At 41.8% G+C, this 25,094-nt stretch overlaps 3 protein-coding genes across 13 annotated transcripts in view; 1 reads left to right on the plus strand and 2 right to left on the minus strand.

Annotated features, from left to right (window-relative positions):
* The window catches only part of LOC121588642 (flotillin-2), a 156,287-nt gene that overhangs the window by 36,292 nt on the left and 94,901 nt on the right, over nt 1-25,094 (plus strand). The window lies entirely within an intron of this gene.
* On the minus strand, nt 4,782-7,455 carry LOC121588636 (glucose dehydrogenase [FAD, quinone]-like). Its single transcript, XM_041906787.1, has one exon. It carries the CDS (start codon nt 7,304-7,306, stop codon nt 5,444-5,446), a length of 1,863 nt encoding a protein of 620 aa, XP_041762721.1. The 5' UTR covers nt 7,307-7,455; the 3' UTR covers nt 4,782-5,443.
* On the minus strand, nt 12,851-24,648 carry LOC121588635 (glucose dehydrogenase [FAD, quinone]). 3 transcript variants are annotated; one of them, XM_041906785.1, is made up of 3 exons: nt 24,559-24,648; nt 22,547-22,844; nt 12,851-15,376 (listed from the first exon to the last, which is right to left on the minus strand). In XM_041906785.1, exon 3 carries the CDS (start codon nt 14,993-14,995, stop codon nt 13,130-13,132), a length of 1,866 nt encoding a protein of 621 aa, XP_041762719.1. In that variant the 5' UTR covers nt 14,996-15,376; nt 22,547-22,844; nt 24,559-24,648; the 3' UTR covers nt 12,851-13,129. The 3 variants fall into 3 exon arrangements, with proteins under 3 accessions (XP_041762719.1, XP_041762720.1, XP_041762718.1); XM_041906786.1 differs by having other exon boundaries at nt 22,547-22,874; XM_041906784.1 differs by having other exon boundaries at nt 22,547-23,072.

The raw sequence follows: 25,094 nt of genomic DNA on the forward strand, positions 1-25,094 counted from the left end.
ACTTTGTAAACGTATACTATAATCATGAACATTATAACGAATTGTTTAAATATCAATAAAGGACAGGGAAAGAAAGTACTGGCTGCGATTTTTTCGAGCTCAATGTAGTCCTGTGTTATATGTTATTATATTCTAGGTACGATATTGAAATTATGTATCAGATACGCTGTTTGCCTAATTGCAGGCCACCTCACACCAATATAATTAAAATTAGAAGGAACTATTCGTTATGTATTGTATGAAACAACGATTGCGACGCTTCATTAGTGGATGCATCGTTTTGATTACAATAACGCGTCCCTACATTGACCGGGCATAGTGCGTCCAATACTTGCAATCTGTTCGCTCTGGGCCGATTACTACCGGCATTGACTGCAGTGGGAGTAGTTGTAGCAGACCTTGAAATAATGTAAGCTCTGTAAGCCCCACTCTGCAGTGTAGTCAACCTACGATCCATTACCATACCGGTCTTGCTCACAATTGTTAAACGATGGTGTTTGTGGTACACTGTACATGTAATAGTCGGGTAGGCTCGTTTTGTTTTCCAATTGAAACAATATTTTCAACTTATGTTTACACAATCCGATGAAAACAAAGTTCAAGCGGGGCGATAGAAACAAAGTGCACAGTTAACATTGATCTTGATGGTTTATTTTATAATAATAGTTTATAAGTTTTCGGTTTGCATAACGACATAGCTTGCGCGAGGTGCTTGTACCTGTTGAGGTACAACAAAAAGGTAGAAAGTTGTTGCAGACAATTTCGTTATTCGAGCATAAATAAAATAAGATGCGCATAGAATATTTAGAAATAATGAAGGATCTTATGGAAGGTGTTCTTACGTTTCGAGGCGATTCACGTTTCCAGTGCGATCCATCTCGGTTTTTTTGTGCATCTAGATTATCCAAGTGGATTACAACTCGCCGACGCTTTTCTCTAGACTGAAAGCATATATTTTGCTAATTTTACTATGAGCTAGATCGCTGCTCGACATTTGCATTTCGCTTTAAGGGGATCACATGTGGTCCAATAAAATTAAGAAGGATATAATATCTATAATATGGATTAATGATAGAAATTGGTTGTGAAATGCGCGTTTTTGAATGCGTTAGAAAAAATGAGCATAAAACATAGAACAGGAATAGGTAAATATTTTTTCGTGAATTCCATGCTAGGTATGGCTAGGAAAAGTATGAATATTCCTCTTGTGTACACCAATTATATACAGTAGTGTGCGAGGAAAATTCCTACTAATGAAGTGCAAAATGAAAAAACGGGCGGTAAATTTTCGAGAAAACCAACTTATTCACCTGTTATTGTATCATAAGTTTCTTGCTATTCTCCCGCCAGTTGGGAGTAGGAATAGTACACCCGACCGGAATCCTTGAGTGCATGTGGTGCTACGGTTAAAAATGCAGAAATGCTGCGGTTAGGCGGTCCATTCTAGGCTTTAACCCTCGACGATCCGATCCTTAAATGTTTACCGTCAATTGACAAACCGTAGCTTTCTGCATCAAAACGCAGCATTTCTTGGCCATGGTGCGTCTTTGCGTTGGCTATAAATTAAATACATCGAACCCATGCAAAAATGTTAAAGCCTTGATATGGAGGGTCTAAACAGCGCTAATTACTATAGCACACCGCATGGTCGTCGATACCGCGATCGTCCAGGCTAGTCGTTCTCTGAAATCTCACTACTACAATGCGCGGTGATGCGTCACTCACGGTTGGTATTGTGTATAAAATATATTGTGACAAAATTAGGTAAAAAAGTAATTCACAATTTGCATGGAGAAAGCTATGAATGAAACGGAGAGACAAGAATGTGAAAGCATTTTCCGGTTCGTCCTTCAGGTATACCAAGTTGGCATCACGATGCTTGTAAACGTTAAGATTATTGCGTTTGCCGATGCATTCCAAGACTGCCGGACACTTTGCTTGTGTGCAATGTACAGCCCGGATAAGGGTGGCACAGCATCAGATTGCATCCGGCAATGTAAAATAATTTACAATTATGAGATTGCTTACAAACAACTCTCAGAAAGGATTAATTCGGCGTTCTTGGGATAGAAAGAGTAACCCTGTTATAAATGCACATGCATGAGCGTCGAGGCTGGACTAAACCTCTTTCATGTCATCCTATATCGTTCACGTTAGTCATATATCGTTCACCCCAATATTGAAATGTTTGTATAAGCGGGTTCATGCAGGATCAGGGTTAATCAGCTGATCGGTAAATTAGTGGACATCAAGGCATTTTTTTACAAAATCATCAAAAATATAAATACGTGTGCTACAGTTACAAAAAAGGTCTAACAAACCGTGGTACAATTAATAGTTTATTACCAGTCGTAACAACAGTCTGCGTTAGCTAATAGATGTATTAATGGTATGTTATGATTGTATGTCAATGTATAGCAGTGGTCTCCAACCTGTTGTCCATGTACCACTTGTGTTCTGTGGCGGGAACAGACGTGGTCCCCGATAGATTTGATGTTTTAAAATAAAAATCTCATTACAACACATATCAACTTCAACTTTTTCTCACAATCAAGATGGAATTTTCAACATGTCTAGCGTAATATAAACTATATTTTTGATCAAAAAGCTTTGAATTTAGATTAGTAACCACATGCGCTTAATATATGTGGGCAATGGCAAATGTATTTTCAAACACAAGTGGTCCGTAATCATAAAAAGGTTGGATGGAGATCACCATGTATCTTCTTCTTCTTCTTTGGCTCAACAACCGATGCCGGTCAAGGCCTGCCAAAACACTTGTGGGGTTGGCTTTCAGTGACTTATTGATATCCCCCCATAGCCGGATAGTCAGTCCTACGTATGGCGGCACGGTCTATTTGGGGCTTGAACCCATGACGGGCATGTTGTTAAGTCGTACGAGTTGACGACTGTACCATGAGACCGGCTACTCACTGCTACTACGCTACCGGCTATCACTGCTGTATAGTATCCCAATATTCTCATTCTTATTTATTGCCATCTAAGATAATCTTTTTAGGGCAGTGATAAGATCGTCTTGCTGACCAATAATTTAACAAGTACAAATTAACAAATAATCTCCTCTCTTCAGAATACTTATGCTACAGCCCGGTAACGTTAATGTCTTTTATCCCGAATGTTAAACCTTTGTGTAGACAACAGTTGATATAATATGTTATGATATTTCAATTTTATCTGGATTAAGGGGCGGGTACAGCACTACGCAAACTAAGCGGCCACGTGGGGCCCCGTGGTCTCGAGGGGGGCACGAAAACGGAACCCACAAAATTGGTCATGTATCCATTTTATACTTAAAAAATACAGAACTTTCACAAAATATCGGCTCATAAATTCGCTTTTCATCTCCATCAAAAACCAAATATATGAATGCAAAATAAACTCGACGCTATCGTTTATTGATAAGAAGTATAATTTAGGAACATTTGAGCATATGTCACCTAGACACTTAAGGTCTCCACTTAATTAACATAGCCGGGATTGATAATTCGGAAAAATCACTATGTGGTTTATTCATTTTCCACTTTGTAATTAATCCAGTGAGAGCGACATAATTAAAAAAAGGATGTAGATTCTATAAGAAAGTCAAGCTTCAAATCAAAGAAATCAAACAAAATTTGTAGCAAATTTCATAACTTTGTTTGAGCAATTTTCAAGGAGACTCTCATCAAATAGCTTCACTTATTTTTATCTAAATTACTACACATTCAGCTGAAAGATGGTATGGTTTATAAACATATTTCCTGTGTTCACATTCTTTTGGCACATTCTATATCTTAGTTGGAAGGTTCTTGTGTAACAATTTTCGTTGTCTTACATTTTTTTCATTGGAACCGTTCTACAACCAATTTGAATGCGGCTAATGTGCATTATTGCGTAATACTGTTAAGTATTTGTGGAGTGATTTCAATTTAATTTATGAATATATTATCGTAATGTATATTTTTCGAATTACATATATTCCTAGCTGGCCTGGAAAACTTACTTATTCCCAAATAACTAAATATACCATCTTTTCTTTGTTACTTTGGATATTTGTATCGCACCCGTTTCCCCACAGCATCGTATCGGTCAATTAAATTAAGTTATGGGTAAAATCTGGTGTAAGCCTTAAAACCTATTCTCATGCCACCATAAGGTGTGTGCAAAGTTTTGTTGAAAATGATCCAGCCGTTTTGGAGGTTGCTGGCTACAAACACCGTGGCACGAGATTTTTATGTATATAGAGAAGATAGTGATAGATATACATATCTCAAGATGTTTTGAAAATGCGTGACCACTTGAATTGAAGAAACCCAATCAATAAACAAAACACAATTGGTTGGTTAGTATCCCAAATATCTGCTTCTTTCTGATTTAGTTGTGATATGGATTAAGTGTGTAATGAGTTCAGAAGATAGCTACGGTCGCCATGTAATGTGATGAGCGTACATACAGTACAACTGTAGAACGATCAACGTCGCGGTAGGTCATTTTTTAATGACATGAGCCGAGGTGGAATAAAATTTTGTTCGAGCGGACTTTTCGACACTTGATCGTCCAGGCGATCATAGAAACATAGAAGGGAAACTGGAAACTGGAAACGTTGGAGTTTAGAAGCCTTACCTTGGGTAGGGGGACATAACTATACTCTTTAAATGAGAAGTCGATAGATGTTCGATGAGCATATTCCTATCCGAACGAATCTGACTTGCCATGGTCGGAATTGGTTTTATTTATACTCCAGATAAGTTATGGGTTTCGTACATTTGGTTTTGGAATGTGTTTTTATCCTTATTAAATGTTATTGTTATTGGCAAGAATTTATAAATTGAAATGGTGTGAGGTGTTTGTCGATGTGTGCCTATACTTCGGTTTTACTGTATTGTGAAAGAAAGTTTCAACTATTGTTGGTAAATAATGGATGTTTTCGTCGCTGAGCTTATAACTTGCTATGTGTTCTCGGTTCGCCTAGTTTGCGTGCAGTAACGCCTGATTTGCCTAAGATGCGTCTTTCGGGTGTTTTCAAGAAGTGTGTCACAATTGTTTGTATATGAACTGTGTGGCCTGAATTATTCCGGTTGCTTTGTTATGGTATGATCTGATTTACTGAGTGTGTTATAATGAATGTGTTGCAATAGTGTGGTTTGGCTTTCCGAAGTGTGTTACAATGAGTCTATAGCTGATAGTGTGGTTTATAATAAGTTCTGTTTATCAGATATGCTACAAGTGTATTTTATGATTGTAATCATTTTAACTAACTGCTTCAATTGAACCGGTGTTAGGTGTATTTTACTTAGGCGCAGAATATAATCTTTTCAAAATGGAATGATGCTCACTATTTCAAAAGTACTGGTATTTGTAAACCGCGAAAGTCAATGTATAATTCTGTACAGGCTTGTATAGTAACCAATTGTATGGTCTCAATTTTTATTGCAACAATTCCTTACAAGTCCCAATCTTCCTTTATCATATCGGCACCCTTTTCAGCAATCATGATCGTTGGTCCGTTGGTATGAGCCGCCGGAATATCCGGCATAACGCTAGCATCGATTACCCGTAATCCCTTCACACCGTGCACACGCAGACGGGGATCAACCACCGCTAGCCTATCACTTGCCGGGCCCATCTTACACGTACCCACGTGGTGGTAGATCGTGTACGTCACGTGTCGCGTAAAGCACTTCCAGTAATCGTCGGTGTCAAATATGTGCTGCTCACATCCCGGTATCGGAATGTCGAGCAACCGGGCATCGAAACTTTTGAGCGTGTTAGTTTTCGTGAGCTCAATCGCCTTACGAATCCCACGCACCGAAACCTCCAAGTCATACGGATCTCCGAGGTAGTTAGGTTGAATAATCGGATGCTCAAAGGGATCAGCACTGGCCAACCGTATTCGACCCTTGCTACGGGGTCGTAAAATCATCGGGAATACTGTGTATCCCTCCAGTCCGCGTCGCTCAATATCATCGAATAGGGCGTTAAAGATTTCCGGTTTGTAGTTAAAGTTGGATTCGTAAATACGATCGGCTGCGTGTGTTCCTCCGATCAATAGCAGTTCCAGATCAGGCCAACCAGCTTCTTTGGCCTGATTGGGCGATTGAGTTGTGTCGTGAAAACAGATCGCCTCACACGCTCCAGTAGAAGCCATCATACCTGTGTGTTGGTGTTCGTATTCCACGAAACTTTCCAATGTGAACATGCGTTTGGAAGTGAGTGTTTCCGTGTGATTGATGAGAAACGTTAATGCTCCACCCGCCACATGATCTTGAAAGTTAAACCCGACAGCAAGATTTGCCAAAGGTTGTATACCTTTCAGGCGTAGATGCTTGGCCGGACCGATACCGGACAGCATGAGCAGGTGTGGCGAACCTATAGCCCCAGCGGAAACAATCACTTCACGACGAGCACGAACCTTTTGATAGCGATGGTTCGCATAGAACTGAACACCTGTGGCCCTCTTCGTATCACGATTGAGCAAAATCTTTGTGACGTGAGCGTTTCGAATAATATGCAAATTGGTTCGGTTTCGTATCGGGTAAAGATAGGCGTTGTTGGAGGATACACGCTGGCCATTCTTTGTGGTACTTTGAATAAAGGATGTTCCGATCTGGCTGGGTCCGTTATAGTCAACGTAGGGCAGGCCTAATTCCATGTTTGCTTTCACAAACGCGCGAGCCACGCTGGTGCGATAACTGGGATATGATATCGTGACGGGGCCATTGCGACCAGCGTACATAGGGTGAGAGTCAGGAACGATATTTTTCTCAAGCTTTTGGAAGTACGGCATCACATCATTGAAGGACCAGCCTGGATTTCCTTTTGCTGCCCACGCATCATAGTCTCGGCGATTGCCGCGGGTGTAGATCATGTAGTTAAGAACGCTTGAGCCGCCCATCACTTTGCCCCGAGGAAGGCGGCATTGATTGTTCTTAAACGCCAGACAGCACTGATCGCTTGGCTTCGTACGATAGTCCCAATTGATACTCAATCGCTGTAGATAATGTGCAAATATCGGTATGTCCATCAAAAGGTTCTCGCGCGGCCCAGCTTCGATCAGCAGCACCGACCAATGGGATATTTCTGTGAGTCGGTTTGCCAAAACACAGCCGGCAGATCCACCGCCAACAATGATGAAATCGTACTCAGGAAGCAAAGGTTGCTGGTCGGGCTTTTCATATTCCAAACGTTCATCGCCGTCCCGGTAGAATTGTATGATACTTTGTACTCCAGGTAACTGAGCCATAGATGTTTGCCACCTACAGATAAACAACACTATCACGCACCAAAATGTTAGTCCACGCAGCATTTCAATGCGATAAAGATGCTTTGAATCTTATAGTTAGATATATATGCACCAAATCGATCGCTGAAGCCTTTACGTGGATTGTATAACCAATACTAACATTAATATCACACCGCGTGGTCACTAGGACCGTGCACGTCCGGACTGGTCGCGTTCTGAACTCACACTAATTCTGGTGGATACGTCATAAGTGGCTGATGTGGCGAAATAGAATTATTCTGGCAAATTTTATGCAAAAATGTAGGAAAATTAGGGGCTTGAGAAGAACCTGTGTGGTTTTAAATTTAGCATGCCGGACTGTGCATAGACTGCTTTTACTATTTTTTGACGTTTTGTTGTTTCAGGGAGGTGAAAACCTGTTCTTCTGCTATGTGCTCGTCTAAAATGTAAATTTTGAAGATCTGTGTGGTGAAAGTAACTTTTATGCAAATAGCAACATAACAGAAGTTATTGGTCATAGTTTTGTGTAGAATTTTACGGGTTGTATAGTTTATTTTTAGTCGTCACATGCTATCTATATGTGCCACGATTTTAAACTGGTGCCGAGAATTCGCTTTAATTTTCGATTTCATTATGACGTTGATGGTTTAAGCCAGCGGTCGGCAAAGTCCGGCCCGCGGCCCAAATGCGGCCCGCCGCAACATTAGATCTGGCCCGCGAAAGGATTTGCCTGATGTTCAAAAATAGGAAAAAACTATTCGTATATACAAATTACTGAACAACTTTAAGCATGACATTTCATTCCGTCGTACTTGTACACGCTTGATTATCGTAATATGGATTGATGGACTAATCATTACTGTGGTTTTCAGAAGTTTTGATAATTTTGGGACACTTTCTTGACGCTTTCTTACGGGAATTGTTCTTTATATATCGAGAAGTGGACTCTACGGCACACTTTTTGGAAAGGCTCGTTCGAAATACAATGAAGTATCGATTCCATGGTTTTTTTTAAATAATAACTTTACATGCGTCTTTCAACAAATGTTGTGGTTCGATGTATACAGTGACAATTTAAAAATGATACACTTTTGTACGTTTTAAAATTCAAAATAGTTTCTATTTATCTGCAGAATCGATGTCTGCAACATCTTTAAGAAGTAAAATTACATTTATCTTAGTTGAGTTAAAATCTTTTTTCCTTGTATTTGATAACCGCACGTAAACGCTTTTCAAAGTCATTGCAAGCCGCACCCACAACTTCTTGAAGCAACAACTTTTCCCAATAGTATTTTTTAAGGCTTTAAATGGCTTCTGATAGTTCAAACAATGGCAATTCCTCTTTGGTCAATATAGCTTCCCAAATCAGCTCAGGTGATGAATTTTGATATCGTTTGACTGCTTGTATATCATGAACCCGTTAAATGTTGGTATATCAAGAAATGTTCAACAAATACGATCATTTTTCTTGTTCAAAACTACCACCACAGTAATAAATTTTAGAGTAATAAATAATGTTGTGGCTAGCATGTGCTTTAAGCAACAACTGAGATCTGACTACCGTACTACTTATACAATTAGTTTTAATAATATGAATTAACAATCTTCAACCTTGTTTGGATGACTTCTTCTTGTTCTATTTGGCGTAACGTCCTACGCGGACATGCCGGCCTATACTGGCTTTCGAGACTTAATTCATTACCACGCAGCCGGATAGTCAATCCTTGCTACGGGGGCACGGTCCATTCTAGGCTTGAACCCATGAAGAGCATGTTATTGAGTCGTTCGAGTACCACGGGACCGCCCCATGCTTGGATGACATTATTACATAAAAACAACAATATCGTCAATAGTATTGCTTGACATCATTATCCAATTATTTGGTTTGAAATCTGTTATGATGTAATAATTTGAGTGCTATTAACTGGCCCGCGGCTCTTGATCATTTACACAATTTAACCCTTTACCTCAAAAGTTTTCCGAACGCTGGTTTAAGCTATTGAATCAATAGAAAATCTTCGTTTTTATCAACTTTTTGCTTTGGACATAGGTTGTTCTGTTTTACAGGATAGCATGTCGGGCAGGAATGGAAATATTATGAAGAGTTCTTTAGATAACTTGGTCCCTAGCTACATATCCCCTTCCATTTCAACCCATGAATCACCTCCAGATTCTGCTTTATATGCTGCAGCCCGCCAATTGCATGTGTTCACTTGCGTTTTCTTTTGAACGGTTGCGGAACCCCTAGTGATGGCCATATAATCGTTTCGTGCATCATTTTTATTTTGTTCGGTGACGCCTTGCTTGAAAATAAAAGGCAAAGAAAAATAATCCCCGGGACCCTGGCATAAAGAAGCTGTTAAGGCGCTATTTAGAAGGATCATCTGGAACTTAGATGCTGTTTATCTACTGCAAAAGGCTAATTCAAGCAGCAATCTTTAGCATGCCAAAATTGGCTGCTTAAGCAATTTTGGCTATTTGGGTAGTAACGGAATCCCATTACACCCAGTGCATTCGATCAGGGATGTATCAAATTGGGTATTTTCAATTTCGGAAAAATCCACAGGTATCGGTTTTTAGACGGTTAAAATGTGGCCCACAGGTCGAAACAGTTGCTCATTCTTGTTTTAACTCTTGGCTTGGTCGTAGTAAAGCATCATCTATAACACTACCATATGTCCATGTTTGTTTTATATGTACTTTACAGGAACATGTTTGTTTTATATGTACTTTACAAACAGATTTTTGACGAAAGCAGCAAAAATGAATTGAAAATTATACTTTAATGAAAATATCCAATATTTACCGTGGTACAAACGAAAAAGGTAAAACCCGGTAAAAACAAATAGGTTCATATTTTTAAGCATCGTCATAAATTAAACTCCGTAGACAAAGGAGTTCAATGAATCTGACTAGAGAATCGATTAGTGGATATGAATAAGACTTGGTACATTCATCATCTCGTAAAGTAGTACGATAACATAATGATCATCTCTTTCTTGCGTATCTGTGCGCCTTTTTACACCTTTACTTATACATTATAGGATCATTAAAGTATCAGTGTGAAAATGATTGCTTTCAAGTCAACTCAACAGAGGGTACAGCTTATAGGAAATGGGAAAATGGGTGGTTGGGTGAGCGTATCAAAAGGTCGCGATGAGAAGATTTGTCAGAATCAGGTAGGCATACGGTTCAATGTTTAATTTTTATAATTACTGCAACCTTATGGCCTTGCAATGAACTCATCCACATGAGCCATAGTCACGACGAAATGGTGGTTTACGTCGTTGTACCTGAAATCTCAGTGAACAGTAATGTTCAGAAGTAATCGTTGAAGTAAATACCTTGATAATATAAAGAGTGGGAGTAAATTTTAGGAATTCTAGTAAAATTTAAGGTTTAAAATAATTTATTTATTTATTTATTTATTTATTCACTACTACATCAGGCGTACACGTTACGTTACGTTACGTTCAAGCTACTGCAAATTTTCTTTAAACATTGACGTGGACAGACATAAATCGAATAATTCTAATACATCGTTAAATTCCGATGACATGTGAAGTATGGGATGTGCCTGACCATGGTTATTACGTGTGCGGGGGGTGCGGAGATGGAAATTGGACCGCAGTGTTCGGGAGGGAGCAAATAAGTTGATTCGACCTAACAGTGCGGGGGAGTCGATCTCGTCGTTGAGAAGCCCAAATGATAAACACGCACTGCGCATTTCGACGCCTTTGCTAAGTAATTCGACTCCGAGAAGCAGGCATCGCTGATGATAGGAACATCTAGTATGGAGAGATTGCTAAGCAAGGAGCCGAATCGCGTACCTAGTGATTTTTCTTTGCAAGGCTTCAAGTCGATTTATATCACCAATAGTAAGCGGGCACCAAACCGAAGAGCAGTACTCAAGACAAGATCGTACAACGGAACAGTAAATCGATGTGATGCACATGCGATCAATAAATTCACTGCACGTGCACGTTGTAAGGTTAAGCTGTTTGTTTCCTTTCGCGATAACACTGTCGATATGAGGACGAAATGACAGTTTATCGTCTAGTAACACTCGCAGGTCGCGAATACATGACGTTCGAACAAGATGTGAGTTTCTCATCGAGTAATTAAATATGATAGGGGTTCGGGCTCTGCTAAATGAAATGCACTGACATTTATCCACACATACTTCTAGTCCGTTTCTGATGCACCAACTATCGAAATCATAAAGGATTATCTGGAGACGTTGACAGTCAATAGCATTTTTCACTGGCAGAAATATTTTCACCTCGTCGGCGTACATAAGGTGCAGGCCCGTCGGTAGCACAAACGATAGATCGTTGATAAAGATGAGAAAAAGTAATGGGCCCAGGTTACTTCCTTGAAGGACTCCGGACGAACTGGTAAATGTGAGAGCGATGAGGTTCGATAGTTATGTCTTATGAGCGACCGGTTAAGTAGGAGCGAAGCCAGGTAATATTGTTATCAACGAAACCCAGTTGTTTAAGCTTTGAAATCAGAATAAAATGCGAAATGCTATTGAATGCGGCCTTAAAGTCGATATATGTAGCATCAACTTGGATGACACGGTCCATGTTGTCGAAACAGTAACCAACAAATTGGACAAGATTAGTTGTGGAAGACCTCTTTGGTAAAAAACCGTGCTGACTCGGGCTCAAATAATTGTATACCGCAGTGAGTAGCGGTTTGTACAAAAGTAGTTCAAACACCTTAGCACATGCGCAGAGAGAGACTATACCACGATAATTGCTGGGTTCAAGACGGCTGCCCTTCTTATTAATTGGAACCATTCGAGCGTGTTTCAATTACACCGGGTAGATTCCGGGGACGCAAATGAAGCATTATATATTTTCGAAAAGATGGGTGCAACTGAGTGACGGCAGTGTTTTAAGATGTACGCTGGAATGTTATCAGGTCCAGATGAAGTAGTCGGTTTTAGATTATTGAGTGTATGAAATACAGTAAGTACATCAATCGGCGGTATAATAAAATCAATCCCATCGGAAGAAAAATAGTAAAATAAAAACAAAAAAATGAATGTGTTTTCGGGTATATCATAGCATCGATACTTACCCTTTTTCAACGTATTTTCGTGCAGTCGATTATGGGTGGTTGAGCTCATTCATGAATATTGTAGACCTGGCAATCTTGACAATCGATTGCCGCTCTAGTGTGATATATATGTGAATCATCCTTTTTTTTATTCATGATTAACGGTCCAAAAAGGCCGTATTGCTTAAATGAATCATCCTTTTGTTATATTTGAAAAAAAAATCGGTCAAAGAATGTTTACGAGTGTAAGGATCATATAAGGCACTCCTCTAGTTGGTACATCAGTCCACCCAATGCTTGCAATCTGTTTATTGTGACTTGATCGACTACCGGCTCCGAGTGCAATGGGTGCAGGTGTAGCAGGCCTTGAAATTGGTAACTCTGTAAACCCCACTTTACATAATACTCAACCAACGATCAAATACTCAACCTACCATACTGGTATTACCTGACAAATGGTAAACGCTAATAGTTGTGTTACACTGTAGCTGTGAAAGACGGGTAGGTTTGCTTTTTTCAATTGAGGTAATATTTATTAACTTATACAATACGATGAAAAAAGAACGCACACACGTTTACCTAACTACAGTAATAGCTATCGGACTAAGATCTTGGTTCAACGCATACTCGCGGGAGGTATTTTTATGTTGCTGCGCAATAACTTGACAACGCAAGAATGAAAGAGGGTGGGACGATATCTGGCCTAGTAGAGTTTCTAAGGAGCATTATTGGGGTACGATTGGGCTGGCTAGAAGAATGCTCCCGACTTTGGAATGGCACAGGATGGTTTGCTGATGACACAGCTGCTCAAGCCGAATCTCATCGATCGTGCCCTAGCCAGTCTTCTTTGATCATGTGTGCTCCCTTCTCACCGATCATGATGACAGCCGCATTCGTGTTGCCACTTACGATAGTTGGCATAATGCTAGCATCGATCACGCGCAGCCCAGATATGCCGTAAACGCGCAGCCGTGGGTCAACCACCGCGCCGGGATCCCAATGCGGTCCCATTTTGGCCGTCCCCACCGGATGGTAGATGGTCATTGATATCGTACGCACCTGGCAGTCAAGATACTCGTCCGATAAAAACTTATGTTGCTTGCAGTTTGGTAGCGGTTTGCGGTACAGTCGATTACCGAACTGCTTGAACACCTTGGCGTCCCCAACGCGTAACGCTATCTTCGCACCCTCGACGAGGGTGGCAGCGTCGAACGGATCCTCAAAGTAGTTCGGGTTCATGAGTGGGTAGTGGAAAGGATTTTTGGATTTGAGGCGTACCCAACCGCGGGACCGGGGCCGCAGCAACAGTGGCATTATCGTCCAGCTGTACGTGTCTTCGATCGGGTGGAATACTTCCTTGTAAAGGTCCTCCCGGAGGCCAAGCACCTTCTTGACACGAGCACCACCGTCGGAGTTGAGTGAGGCCGGCGCCATGTGGAACTGAATGTCCGGCCAGTCATCAGTGATATTTGCGAAGGGCGTGTTAACGAATGCGATGCCCTCCAGCCCACCCAGTATGGTCATCGGGCCGCGTTCGTTAATCACATAGTTCATTGTCACCGAGCCCGCCTCGAGACGGTTCTGTAGAATCGCTACGGGTTTGTCCACCAGAAACGTTAAGCCACCCATCCCGACGTGATCCTGCAGATTTTCGCCAACCGGCAAATCCTGAATAGTCGTAATGCCCACATCCTCGAGATGGGCCCGCGGTCCAATACCCGACAGCATCAATATCTGCGGTGTGTTGATCGAGCCGGCCGACATGATAATTTCCTTCCGGGCACGCACGTAGTGTCGCTTACCGCCCCGAAAGAATTCAACGCCGACCGCATGCTTCGTTTCCGGATCGATGACCAGCTTGCTAACGTGTGAGTTCATCGCAATGTGCAGGTTCTTGCGAAGCCGTATCGGGCGCAGAAAGGCTTTAGCCGTAGAGCAGCGGCTTCCCCTTCGGATGGTGCCCTGCGCTATCATGAAGCCGGTTTGTCGCTCACCATTGATGTCCCGATTTTCGTACCCAATTTCGGTGCCAGCTTCCACGAACGCCGCAACGAGTGGTGTATGCCAGGGAGCTTCCTGCACGGTGAGCAGTCCCCCTTGTCCATGGTATGGATTGCGAGCGAGGTATGGATTACGGTTGTCTTCGGATTTTACAAAGAACTGTAGCACATCGTCATACGCCCAGCCGGGATTACCCAAGGATTCCCAATGGTTAAAGTCATTTCGGTTGCCGCGCACGTAGATCATGTAGTTGAGCACGGACGATCCACCCAGCACCTTGCCGCGCGGCCAGTTACACCGATTATTCACCATGCCCAGGCATGCCTTGTTCGTTGGCTCCGTCTTGTACGCCCAGTCGAGCTTGCTCAGCTGCAAGTACGCTGCCAGCGACGGCACGTCCGAGATCTCGTTCTCGTCTGGGCCCGCCTCCAGCAACAGTACCTTCCAGCGGTGGATCTCTGTCAGCCGGTTTGCAACGACTGCACCGGCCGAGCCGCCGCCAACGACGATGAAATCATACTCCGGCAGTAGCGCTTCCTGGTTGATGACGCGCGATTCCGGATCGACGCGATCGTAGCGATAGTAGGAAATGGCACCCAGCAGAAACGGGATGAGCCATAGACTAGAACCAACGACGGTGGCCGTTTTAATCACAGACGATGCTATCAGTACATTGAATACCATATTTACTTATTTTTGAATTACGCGCTAGGTCGCACTTGAGCTGTGTGTAGTACGCTTAGCTGACACTCTACTACTAAATCCGTTAGTACCGTTGACAGTGTACCGAAGGGTACGCAAAGCCCGATGGCGTTGTATTGGTGTTGCAGATCAGGAGTTGGGATATTTACGCCAGTGGCGCGTAGTTTGAGTTCTTAATTTCTGCTCCTGCTTGCCGTTTGAAACGGTGCATCGAAACATAGCTTACGGCACCGTCACTAGAACTGGAGCTCTCCCGACGCGCTCCGTGGACGTTGATAGTTTACAATACAGTAATGGGAGAAGGAGAGAGACTACTATTGATGTTAATCCTTATCCCGTCAATTCTGCCAGTCAGTCGATCACCTGTAGAGAGAAACAGAGATAAAGTGTATTAGACACTAGTTTCAGATATTGCACTACACACATTTCATGAACCTGTTAAGAAATCAAACTGGTTTACCCCACATACTGAGCGAATTCCTGCTGATGTCGTTGTTGTGCCGGGTGTAGGCAGTGCAAGTTTATTAATGTATTTTACCGTTCATTTCTTTATCATTCCAGGTAGGATCAATTAAAAGAAAAGCAGTAATTTTTGCCATTCCGCCGCTGTCCTGCCAGGTGTGGTGTGCTTGGAATGTTTCCCTGGGATGCCAATGAAGGGTGTATAACTAGTAAATAGCAACGTAATTTATTCACAATACCACCCTGTGGGTAAGTTGTAAACAAGCACCTCTTTTGTGTTTAATGTTCGTTGGCGTGTGAACCCCCCAGCAAGTAAACTCGTAAATGTAAAACGTACGTGAAAAAGACGACAATGGAGATAGCACCAATGCCGTTGCGCATGTTACGCTGGATTGCATACTGGTAGGCGTTTAGGAATGATGCTTACGACGGAGCTCCGTTAGCGAAGAAAGTAATGAAATGGGATTAATATCTCCAAAATATGGTCGCCCAATATGGATCACCATTATGTGAAGAAATATCGTACAATGGAAACATTATGTATAACAATATAAAAAAATTAAACCACTGTGCAACGATTTCGGGTGAAAAAAATAATTTGTTTTGAATCCTTGGAACATACATTTTTACCGTGTGTCCTGCTTTGCGGGCTCGATTTTTGAACACGCAACGCTTCTAACCTTCGCCTACAAATATATTTTCAAAGCAAGTGTTCATGCCAGCACTAGTTCGTCTGGCGTGAATGTCAATCGATCGTGGAGGTTTCTGTCGCAGTGAGATAGGCGTACCGACGGCAAGGTCTACCGCGTTTGGTCACGAAAATTAGCGAGAATATTTGTACATACGCTTTCACGGTTAAAAAAAGGAAAAAAAACAAAATGAAGCTACCCCCTTCCTACGCCTGTATAATTGAGGCATCTGTTCTTCAATAGGGAATTTTTGGCTTGTGCCATGTGGAATAACAATGGTTGAACGATGATGTTTATCATGGTTACGGAAGCACAACGGATCTAACCTTTCCATGTTTGACATTTTCTACCTCATGCTTTTCTGCTGAGTTGTGGTAAAGCGAAAATTATTTGAGTACCAAATGTACCAGTGGAAATGGAAATCATATTTCATGGATGTCTCTAAACACGAATTTGGAAGAAAATCCAAGAATATCGGTTCGTGAAACAAATTTAATAATTCACTTTTTATTGATGGTAACAAATTATTTACATAATTTGGTATCGAATCTAGTCTGGCAAACGCGCAAGTCGGTATCATTTGTGAGATTTTTTTTAATTTAAAATTTTCATACTAATATATTGAAGGATATTAGTAGGCAGTATAATTTGCTTAAATGCAATTATATATCGCTTTTGCTTTGATACAAAGAGAAGTTTTTGGTTTTCCGGAACAGTGAATGCAAGTAGTTTGCTTCCAGGGTCATTATTAACGTGCTTTCATTTTGCTTCCATGTTGTAGCATGTAGCAGGGAGATAAATCGGTAACTGTACAGGATTATACGTGGAGAATGGGAATGTTTTAGATTAGACAGCTATGTTAGGCGTCTCCATACTGTGTCAAACTATGATTTCGAGTGTTAATAGAAAGTTATTGGGGGTAATTAGTATGTCTAGTCTTTTTTTGCGTCGAGCACATGTCTGCTTACAAATACTATGGTGTAATGTTTCTTTTTCCTCAATATTAATTCTCAAATAATCAATTTCAATTGGTTGATCTGTAGCTCATCGCTATTTATACCGTTTTTATAACAAAACGATTGGAAGAAAAAAACGTAATGTGTTCGGCACGATTAGAGAAGGTTATCATGACTGATGTGAAACACGCGGTCGTTCATCAACTTTAGTCGTTTACCTCGTAGGCGTGGCTTTCTTGGTTAGTTAGATGATATGATGGTAAGCGTTATATGCACTAAACCATCGTCACATGACATCACGCTGTCCGGCCGGGACATTTGCCGGTAAAACCAAACGGTTCATACGGATAACATCCATTGTAACCCACCTACGAGTGTGCGGTGTTGCATCACCACTACCATTTCCGTTGGCCCACTGATGATGAGACCGATGTCGGCAGGCAAACTGGGCCACAGACACAATTTCTGAAGTACCTTTTCCGAGCTATGCATAACGAACATGCAATAATCCTGTCGCACAGTGGAAATCATCACTGTGCGAGCAGTCGCCTGTTATACATACTGACGATTGGAGCCTGCTGTATAGGCGAAGTGTAACCCCAGAGGGATAACGATAACGTCCAACGGAATCGGTTAACGTGCTAGGCAAAAAGGGGGACACGAAAACAAAACCCTGAGCAGTCAAACGATGCCGAACGGAAAGTAAAAGTTGTTCAAGCAAATGTTCCCAGTAGCAGTCGAACCTCCGTACCTTTTGCTAATCGTCTTATGTGCTATAAATGCATCCAGCTTTCAATGCAAGGGTAGTGGGGCAAAGAAGTATGAATGCGAGGGGCCTCAATGTATCACCTCCGTCCGAATTTCTGGGGGAAGGAAAGGCAACTGAGTGTAGGCAAATGAGATAAAACGTTTGTGTAATGGGTGGGTGGGTTTGGGTGGTGCAGGTGGTAGAGTAGCAGCAGTATCTTAAGGCGCTGCAGTAACGTCAACTGTTGTTGTTTGGCTAGAGCGAGAAAAGGGAATTAGCTGGGCGCCACTATGAAGTCACCGGTCTAACCTGATTGTGGTTAGGAACAAGGGCTAGCTTGATGATTGGTAGAAATGGGCCGGGTGTTTAAAAATAGCAGGAAACTCCGACAACAGCAGTACATAGTAAGCGATGCTTTTTTGATTTCTGGTTCACAGTTCCGGTTAAGAGTCACGAATGTCAATAGATTCGATTTATAGCGTTAAAGGGATGATTGATAAAATAGTTTCACTTTGCTGTTTAGTGCTATATTTTGACATTATGATCGAATTGAAGGTAGAAAGGTTATACTGGAATGCGATTCGCGTCAGGAAGATGATGTACTTTCTAACTGTATGCATTAAATTAGTTTGATATGAATAAGGATTTGCCTTTGTTCCCTTTTCATTTTGCCAGTGATGTAATTGCTGGAAGTATGTATGGCTTTGAACATGATGGATATATGGAAGGACATGATATTAGACTGTACATTTAACGGTAGTGCTGGTCATAATTCCTTGATGTATTGTTTTTTTCTGATAACATAATAGTGCGCATGAGAAGGACGAATTGTTTTGGGAATATAATGTATGACTATTTAATGACATTTCGTGCTCATGCTGCTGCTGTACAGACATGTTATATTACACAGATTTTAGAAGGATGGGAAACCTTCTTACTTCTTAAGTTTAAAGACTGAAGCATAGTAATGTTTCATGGAATGTCTTGTACAACACTATCAAAGCTGTTTAATATTTTACGTTAATGGCATGACGTGTGAAATGGCACTCTCTCTTCGTTAGGCACAATTGCAATTACAATCGATCATCGTCACTTTCTATCAGGATAACGGGTGGCTCCATTGTATGGCCTGATACGACGAAAGGCCGTTGAAGCCTATCCGGCACTCTAACTGATCCTATTAAGACGTCATAAAATGATGATATCGGGTTATGTGCATGTGAACTACATAAAGGTCCAACATTTACTCCGTACCACTGTGGTGTTGCAAATTTAAGGCCGTTTGTTTGTTTACGGGCGTATGGTTATGGGGCAAGGGAGGTAAAAGGTACATATGTTTATTCGAGTAGTCTCACTGTAACATGCAAAAGGTGCCCACTACTGACGAGCCCAGAAAAGTATAACGGTTCGGGAGGAAAAATGAACATGGGAAGCTATGTACGATTTCGTTTCCAGCTCTGCGAACAAAAAGTGGCACTGTGTAGCCCAGCCAACCCGGAAGCGAACAAATGGGATCGGAATCCGGGCGAAGGAACAGCAACAGTCGGCAGCAGCAGGGAGAAGGAGAATATGGTGCAGCAATTTTCATCTCATAAATTGGCCGTGCTTGGCGCTATTTTCTGGCCCGCGTTGTGTTTTTTTGCTGTGCACGTATTTTTTGCTTCATTTTTCTGTCATTTCGCACGTACACACTGGCCAACACTTTCATTTGATGTTTAATGGTGTAGCTTGTGAATGTTTTATTTTGCCATTTGTTGGAAACATGTTTAGTAATAACGTTGTCGATGTTTTCTTTTTCTCCTGTGTGTTTCATTCGCTCGTCGCACCTTCACAACTGAAGATGATGATGCAATCGGTGTTATAAAGCACGGACTTTAAAATAGCTCTTGCAATAATTTGAAACAGCTTCATTTTTGACACGTTGGTGAGGCATTTGGATCGATGGACACTCACGTGAACGTGCTATAGGTTGAGGAAAATTTGATTGTCCATTGATATATAGCTCATAATCATTATCATTCATAATGATATGTTTTAAACTCAGTATGATAACACATGCAACCCATCTACTGCATGAGGTTATTGCATTTAACATTTGCATGTTGATAATCCGCACTCCCGCCCGCAAACTGTGGTCAGTGGTGTATATTAGTATGAGCACCATACTGCCGTACCATTTGGAGTGCGCAACAACTTCGCATTGCCGCATCCTGCTTACGCTGCTACGGTTTATGCTACGTGCATGTCGATGGCGATCGCGCATTCGGTGACGCAAAAGAAACTAGAAGCCCATGAAATAATGGCACTCTTATGTATCATCATTTATCGCTACAAGTGTACGCGCTAGCGATGCGCCTTTCACCCAAGGTTGAGCGAGGAGAGAACGGGTCGCTACCGGCAGGGGTGGTATCGGTTGCAGTGTAATTGTTTGAAAACACTGCCAAATGAAGAAGGTGGTGGATGCCTAGTTATGGCAGTAGCAACGCTTGGCTTAAGGACGTTCGGTAACGTGATACATCTGGCAGTAGCTGTAATTTAACCTTTCGCGAAGGTTCGCTGATAGTTCCAATTTTTCCGCAGGTTAAATTACCATCACCTTTCGCTGCAAATTACTCCTTTCTTTTCATCAAACATGTAGCATTGGTATTGATTCAAAAACGATGATTTTGTTTTACTGAATGAGCTGAATATTTAATTAATGAATGAGCTTGTACAATATCTAATTTTGTATTACTCGATCAACATCATGATTTTAAATAATATCATATTTGTTATTGTTGTTGTTGTTGTTGTATGTTGGGATCTTTAGTATGCATGTGTCTTACTATTAACTCCCTTCTCATGTTGTTCCTTACGCATGGAACTTCATTCTTTGTACACAAAAAAAATGTAGTCTACGTTCGGAACAACATTTATTGCTGCCTGCTATGCTTTATGCTCTTGTGTTGTAATGCGATGTCTATCTCACTTCTCTATTCCGACCTTCTTTTATCTTGTAACCTGTTGCACCATTCACGTTCCGGTGTAGCTACGTTTCCACGAAAACAGCTTCTGGCTCGAGATTGGTTCTTACGTAATGAGCCCCAGATTGCTTTCGATTCGTCTCGAACCTCAACTTCATTCGGCTAAAATGGAATCGAAGGCGTAAAGCGTGATGGTCGTCTGGCTTCACGGTACGTCTTAACATGCGCATGGGAAGAATCGATGGTATGTGCAAATTTTTGGACTGTGATCGTGTCATACTTTGCGATCAGCGTGTAAAACAATAACAACAACTTAAGCCGCCAGATACGGCCAGCAGTTACGGATACCAGCCAAACCTGCTTCGGTTCGTCGCTACAAAATTGGGTCATTGGTTTTTTGTCTTCCCTTTCAGCACCGTCGCTTCGGATCACGGCAGAAGCCGTCCAGTCTGCGGGAATTCGCCACTGCAATCGTTTTGATTTCAATGGTAGACATCCGTCTCGAAGGTATACAGCACGCTGCGGTCGGGATGGTGCGAAAGAAAGAGTATAACCTTGAAAATGAAAAGTGAAACGATCGTTAAGACATGACATACCAACGCAAAGCCATCGCTCTTTGGCTGCGTTTTCGCGGGGTGCGAATGTGTCACGAATCGATCACGACGAGGCAGCTGGGATTGTTTTTGTTGTTGTTCCAGCTGTTTACATCGCGTGATTACACGCGCAGTTTTGGTACGCTTTTATCTATTTGAATAAGTTTTTTGACAGCTGCTGTTTCAATGCATTTATAGAGACTAATCTATCATCTATGCAGGTTAAGATGCTTTAACATATGATGTAAACAAATAAAACACCACTATCTGGCATATCACCCCTTGTGCCGGAGTCCATTATCACATCTTCATGGACCTAATTTTATACACAAACACAAACCTGATCAGTGCGCCTCGTGGAAATGGGAATGGGTCAGAAAATGGGTGGACCGGGACAAAGCGAGCGATACGGGCATGGCGTGGAGTTGAAGTTCACTGAAGTGATATAATGGTTGCTAATAGGGTTGCGAGCGCATGCCCCATCCGCTCACGGCTTGCATAACCGCGAAGGCTGTACACATTTCGTTGATTTTTGAATGTGTCCGCCCGGTGCGCTTCCCTCAAGCTGTGCTGTTTATTTTTCCTCTGATGTATGTTTCTTGTTTTGGGATTTTTTATCGTAAATGTTGCATTTGGAAATACATTCACCGCTGTCGATGCCAACGGCGTCGCTTTTGCTTTTCGTTGTGCTGGCCTTATTGGCGAATTAAAGGAGCAAGGAACGGAGCGCGAGATGCATAAGCAATATCAAGCCATCAATCGTGTCCGTTGAAACTGACAACCCCAAAACCTGACCCAAAGTGTGTCACTCGAACAGTTACTAGCCATCCCTAGTCGCAGTCACCGGCTGCAGCACCTTATCGATTACGTGCACACGGGGTTCACATAATTTCGGGGTTTCGGACTGCCCCGGTAGATGACATTGGCCGGCATTCGCGATGCTTGATGCCCGAGCCTGAGGTGACATTATTGCCTTTTCAGGTTCGTGTTTCGTGCGTTCAACGAACCTGTTGCCCTTTAAAGTTTTTGTTTTGTTTTTCAGCTGTGATAGGGTACTCCAGTTTTTTGAAGCCTTTAAACTTGTATTACAAGCATAAAAATCAATTATATTTGAACACTTACATTTGAAAAATGATCCAAAGCTGCCGTTGCTTTTCGTCTTCCATTGTACCACATATAGATTTGTAGCTGATTTGATGTATGGTCGCTGTATTAACGCCGTATGGCTAGAAATCAATACGATTACTCTGTATCAAACATTCACAAACTCAATTAAACAACTGGAGAACATTATGCACCACTTTGTCTGCCCGTTGGTCTGTATCACTACATTCGTTTTTTAGGCCGAATTACACTTTCTTCCTTCGTTTGCTTCACGATGAGGACGGAACTGCTTTCTTTTGCTCGCGTTCGTCACAACCTGAAGGACACGCGTGAAATGGAATGTTACCTAGTTGCAACAAGCACACATACACAACTACATACACAACTACCAGATGATGTCAAAAGCACGATCGTTCGGCGAGTTTCTTTGTACGACGAACTGAATGATTTGTTTTATTCGTCCCGGTTGCTCGCACTGCTTGATTTTTCATTTGAACATTTGAGTTATTTAAAAAAAACTTCCGCAGTAAACACGAGTCGCACACTATGAATAGAGCGATTTATTATTGTAGTACATTTGATTGGCCGTATAATTAAAGGTTTGCTATTGTGCGGAGGAGTGTATGATCAAAAGCTTGGAAATCGCAAAATTATTGATTGGCAACGATCGACAAATACTTTCGCAACGATTGTTGAATTAATAGAAAGCCAATTGTCGAATGTTGGCAGGGATGCATTTTCAAACGCAACTAGTAAACACGAACGCGTAGTTGAAGATCATATCATTACGGTTTTGTTTATGTTTGTTTTGAATAAATATTATTGTGCGATGATTGCGAAATAAGACAATATTTCAGTTAAAAAAAATATAACTTCTGATTTTTTTTTCATTTACGGAAAACTATACAAATAGTAGAAGTACAAATTGTGTTAATGGTTGAAAAGTAGTTATTTGAATCCTTGCTGATTTTTACATGAACGTTATGTGTTTTCTTACTCGATAATTTGATTTTTTTGCTATTATTTATAACACTTTTTTATAACACAAAACAATAATCAACAGCTTAGAGCGGCTAATCGCTACATTCCTTTGGTCTCCTGTTTATGTTTTGTACAATGTGTTGCTGTTTATTTATGATAATTCATACAGAGACATTTTTGTACAATGTGCTGCTGTTTATTTATGATAATTTAAAACAATTGCTTGTATCGCAGATGGTTAATGATTTGAATTTTACTACACGTGACGCATGTAATCGTGTTTTGATGTAGATGAGCCAAAACCACACGAACAAAACATTCCACAATAAAGCGTGTCGTAAAGAAATAATCAGCACCTAACGTTTACACTGACTGTCCTTCTACGGGCAGCGCAAGAAAAATGGCAGAGGCGCGCGCAAATATTTGCATTACTTCAACACACCGCGTTGACTTTGCACACTGGCTTTGTGTTTAGTCCAGCCACTTTTCTCGAACTATTAATTAGCACCGGGTATGGAACGAATTGGTTCGCTTATTAAAATAAACCCATAACCAATTAACCGTCATGCGTGATGTTTCCTCCGTGCGAGCGCACAACTGGAGCAGCGTGGTTGGAATCGAATCGTTCAATCTCGCACAATCCACATCCTTTTAACGTTTATCGTACGTTGCGTGGTTGCAAACCATTCACAACAATGTACAACCTTCCCGCCTGGCGTCGCGGAATGATGAGGGCCTGCGGCTTCGTAACACACAGTCACATAAATATTAGTGCAAGTCCTTGCACCTACTAGTAGATCACTTCCGACGCACTTGGAAGCGAGTGGAATTTGCGGTTCTATTGCGAACACAGAATTTAAACGAATTATTAGCTGACAGCTACACACACGCACACGGCTACACACAAAGCTCACAGCTTGCGTTATATCCTTCACGATTCGGCGCACCGCACCCACAAAGCAAAGCACTTTAGACAACCTATTAGATAATGCACTGTCTGAGTCGTAACGGTCGGTGTGCGAACAGAGCGCACTGGACTGGATCCTTACGTCGATGGAGCCGCTGGGAAAACCACGGTTTGGTGTGCAGCACTCACACGTACACACGTACGCACGAACCGATCGTGCACGTCTGACGGGTCCGAGTTCAGGAGTAAGACTAATGAAAATTTTACACAAAAATCACCTGAAAAGCTCCATATGCTCGAAACCGCCGCCTCGTGGTAGTGGGGACGTCTTTCTTGTCTTGCAGCTTTTTTTTACCCCCTTCATCACAGATCCCACCGAGCCAAGACCGAACCAACTGTGAGGTTGTAATAATGCTTCGGCGTGCGCTTACCCGGGGTCCGGTAGGCTGAGCGTGCAGAGGCTGCTTAAGGGGTCCGGGTGGTGGTGGTGGCGTTCATAGTTGTGTTGTTGTTGTCATCGATGAGAGTGAGAGTAGAAAAAAGACGACCAGACCAAGCATACAGAAAGTGAGAGTGAGGAGCGGAGTGAACAGATGAATCGTTTGTTAGTGTGTACCGTGGAGCGTGTGCGGGTGGGGTTTGTATGTTCTCCGCGAGGAGCATTCGCCCGAGGTGCAG

The sequence above is a fragment of the Anopheles merus genome, chromosome 2R (genome assembly GCF_017562075.2).
Source record: "Anopheles merus strain MAF chromosome 2R, AmerM5.1, whole genome shotgun sequence".
In the NCBI taxonomy this organism is placed as follows: Eukaryota; Metazoa; Arthropoda; class Insecta; order Diptera; family Culicidae; genus Anopheles; species Anopheles merus.

Coding starts and splice junctions, on each gene's coding strand:
- LOC121588636 (XM_041906787.1), bottom strand. CDS start 7,306: ATGCTGCGTGGACTAACATTTTGGTGCGTGATAGTGTTGTTTATCTGT.
- LOC121588635 (XM_041906785.1), bottom strand. CDS start 14,995: ATGGTATTCAATGTACTGATAGCATCGTCTGTGATTAAAACGGCCACC.